Source organism: Bactrocera latifrons, unplaced genomic scaffold (assembly GCF_001853355.1).
Source record: "Bactrocera latifrons isolate USDA-ARS-PBARC rearing strain unplaced genomic scaffold, ASM185335v1 scaffold_38, whole genome shotgun sequence".
NCBI lineage: Eukaryota > Metazoa > Arthropoda > Insecta > Diptera > Tephritidae > Bactrocera > Bactrocera latifrons.
Genome location: NW_017537023.1, coordinates 628871 through 631180, shown reverse-complemented (window position 1 = coordinate 631180; position 2310 = coordinate 628871). Strand labels below are relative to the sequence as shown.

The following is a 2310-nucleotide window of genomic DNA, read 5'->3' as shown; positions in this document are numbered from 1 at the left end:
AAAATATTAATGCGTATTTCCTTAGAATAATATTAAAAAAGTATTAGATCATCAATTATTATCGATTAACGATTATCGCATATATTTTTTTTTTTTTGCTTTGAATTTCACAAATTCAGCAACAAGAATGTGTATGTATGTGTGTATGAGTGTAGGTGAGATGATTTGCTAATGCTTGTGAGCAGAAAAAAAGTTATGAATTATTAATTTTTTTTTTAGAAAACACGAAAAGTAAATTAGGTGAAATAATAATAATTATAATAAAATTTAATTATGACAATAAAATTAATAATAAATGTTAATTATGCTAAAAAAAATATAGAATCGAAATTAAATTAAGACAATAATACTCAAAATTGTAGGCAATAAGATTTCATAAAAATATATGTGCACATATATAGGTGGGAATAAAAGAGTAATTAAAATCAGTGTTTATTTATGTAAGTGTGTAGGCCGGTTGAATAAGGAGGCGTGGTCATGAACAAACTATATTTTAACGTAATAAATTAACTTAGAAGTGAGAAAACATAAAAATATTTATAGGATATACTATTCAATTAAATAAAAATAATAATTAAAAATAAAAAAAAATATTTGAAGGCTAGATAGTACAATATCGGATTATATACAGTGTGAAGTAACTAAGAATTTAAATAATTTAAATAAATTTTACAACTAATTCTAGTATATATAAAAGCAAATATATAGTATTGTATAGTATATAAATTTTAGTCACAATAATTTCAATTAAGAAAACAAGAACAACACAGGAATCAAATGTTACATAGTTCAAGTACTTAATGCTTTCTAACACTCCCCACAACGCTTCAGCGGCATTTCAAAGAAAACCCTTACATAAAAGCTTTATTATCACGATAATTCGGGTATGTTTTGGTTAAATTGTTTTATAAAATATAAAAAAATATGTTATTTAATTTTTTTTTTTATAACCAAACTACTTTACTACTTCGATAATATGAACGCCTTATTCGAAAATGTTTAATTTTCAATTTTATTTTATTTTTTGTTGGTTTTTTTGTTTTATTAAAACCGACGTTAAAGCTAAGCATTTAGAAAGGAGTGCAAAAATATTTATTTTTTAAATTATTTTTATGTGTTTGTCAATTTACTTGAAAGTGTCAATAATTTTAGTTATTTACTGTTACAAATATGCAAATATCTATGTGCAATGATTCTTTTAGTTGCAAAGGCAGTAATTGATCGTTTCATATGCCACAAATGACACTTTCGTGTTTTATTTGAAATATTTTCAGCCAGTCATAAGCAGTAAGCTTATTTTCGAAATATTTCCTTAAATTCATTTAGGTCTTCTCTTTGAGCAAAGCGATTAGATGGTTCTTCTTGGCCTTCTCTGATTTGCTATATTCATCCAGGAACTAAACAAAAATTGAAAAAAATATTAAAATTTGAAAAATATTTAGTAATAGAAAATAGTTTTCTTTTATTCAGTTTCGAAAGTCTGATACATACGTACATACATTTAAGTTATTGAACCTTTTCAAATAGATATAAAAGATATGGCAGCTTTATTGATAAACTTTTTTTTTATATAGTTTTTGTTTCTTTTTTATAATTTATATGAATATTTTTTAAGTAAAAAAAATTGGTTTGAAATTAAAAAAAATATTTATATAATATGGCAACCTTATTCAAAATCCTGTGGTATATACATATGCACATATTTTCTTGCCATTGAAAGAAGACGAAAATACAGTAAACGTTAAAAGAGGTAGAAAAAAACATCTCAAAGAAATAAATTATTGTCCATCTGGCAACTCTACTTAAACTACTACTTTCAGTTTAAATTTTCTTTTGGATTTAATTCTTATTTATAATTAAATTAATGTTTGAAACTTTTTTAATTAATATAGAAGATATGGCAAGGTTATTAGACCAAATTTTTTTAAACAATTTTTTATAAAGCTGGCAACTTTATTAAAATTACTACATTTAATTTAAAATTTCATTCATTTAAATTTCACTTAAATTACTAAAACAATTGTAAAAAACATATGGAAGACATGGCAATGTCTTATAACTAAATTTCATTTCAAATTAATTTCCTTTTTAAATGAAACGATTGTTATTTTTTATTTTTGTAATTATATGGCAACCCTCTTCAAAAAACAAATTCACCAAAATTTTGTGCTAAACATCACACATATTTTCTTGTCATTAATTGATGAAGGAATTGTAGTTAAAAGAAGTATAAATAAGCTTCTTGAAAAATTAATTATAGTAAATCTGGTAACTTCATTACTAATATTATGCTTATTTTAAAATTTATTC

At 22.8% G+C, this 2310-nt stretch overlaps 1 protein-coding gene across 2 annotated transcripts in view; it reads right to left on the bottom strand.

Moving 5' to 3' along the window:
• Positions 1-398: 398 nt before the first annotated feature.
• Positions 399-2310, bottom strand: part of LOC108972127 (S phase cyclin A-associated protein in the endoplasmic reticulum) — a 115404-nt gene continuing 113492 nt past the window's right edge. For both annotated transcript variants that reach the window (XM_018938614.1, XM_018938615.1), the window contains exon 12: positions 399-1397. In XM_018938614.1, the coding sequence (XP_018794159.1) occupies positions 1323-1397 (75 nt within the window). In that variant the 3' untranslated portion in view covers positions 399-1322. The remainder of the gene's footprint in view (positions 1398-2310) is intronic.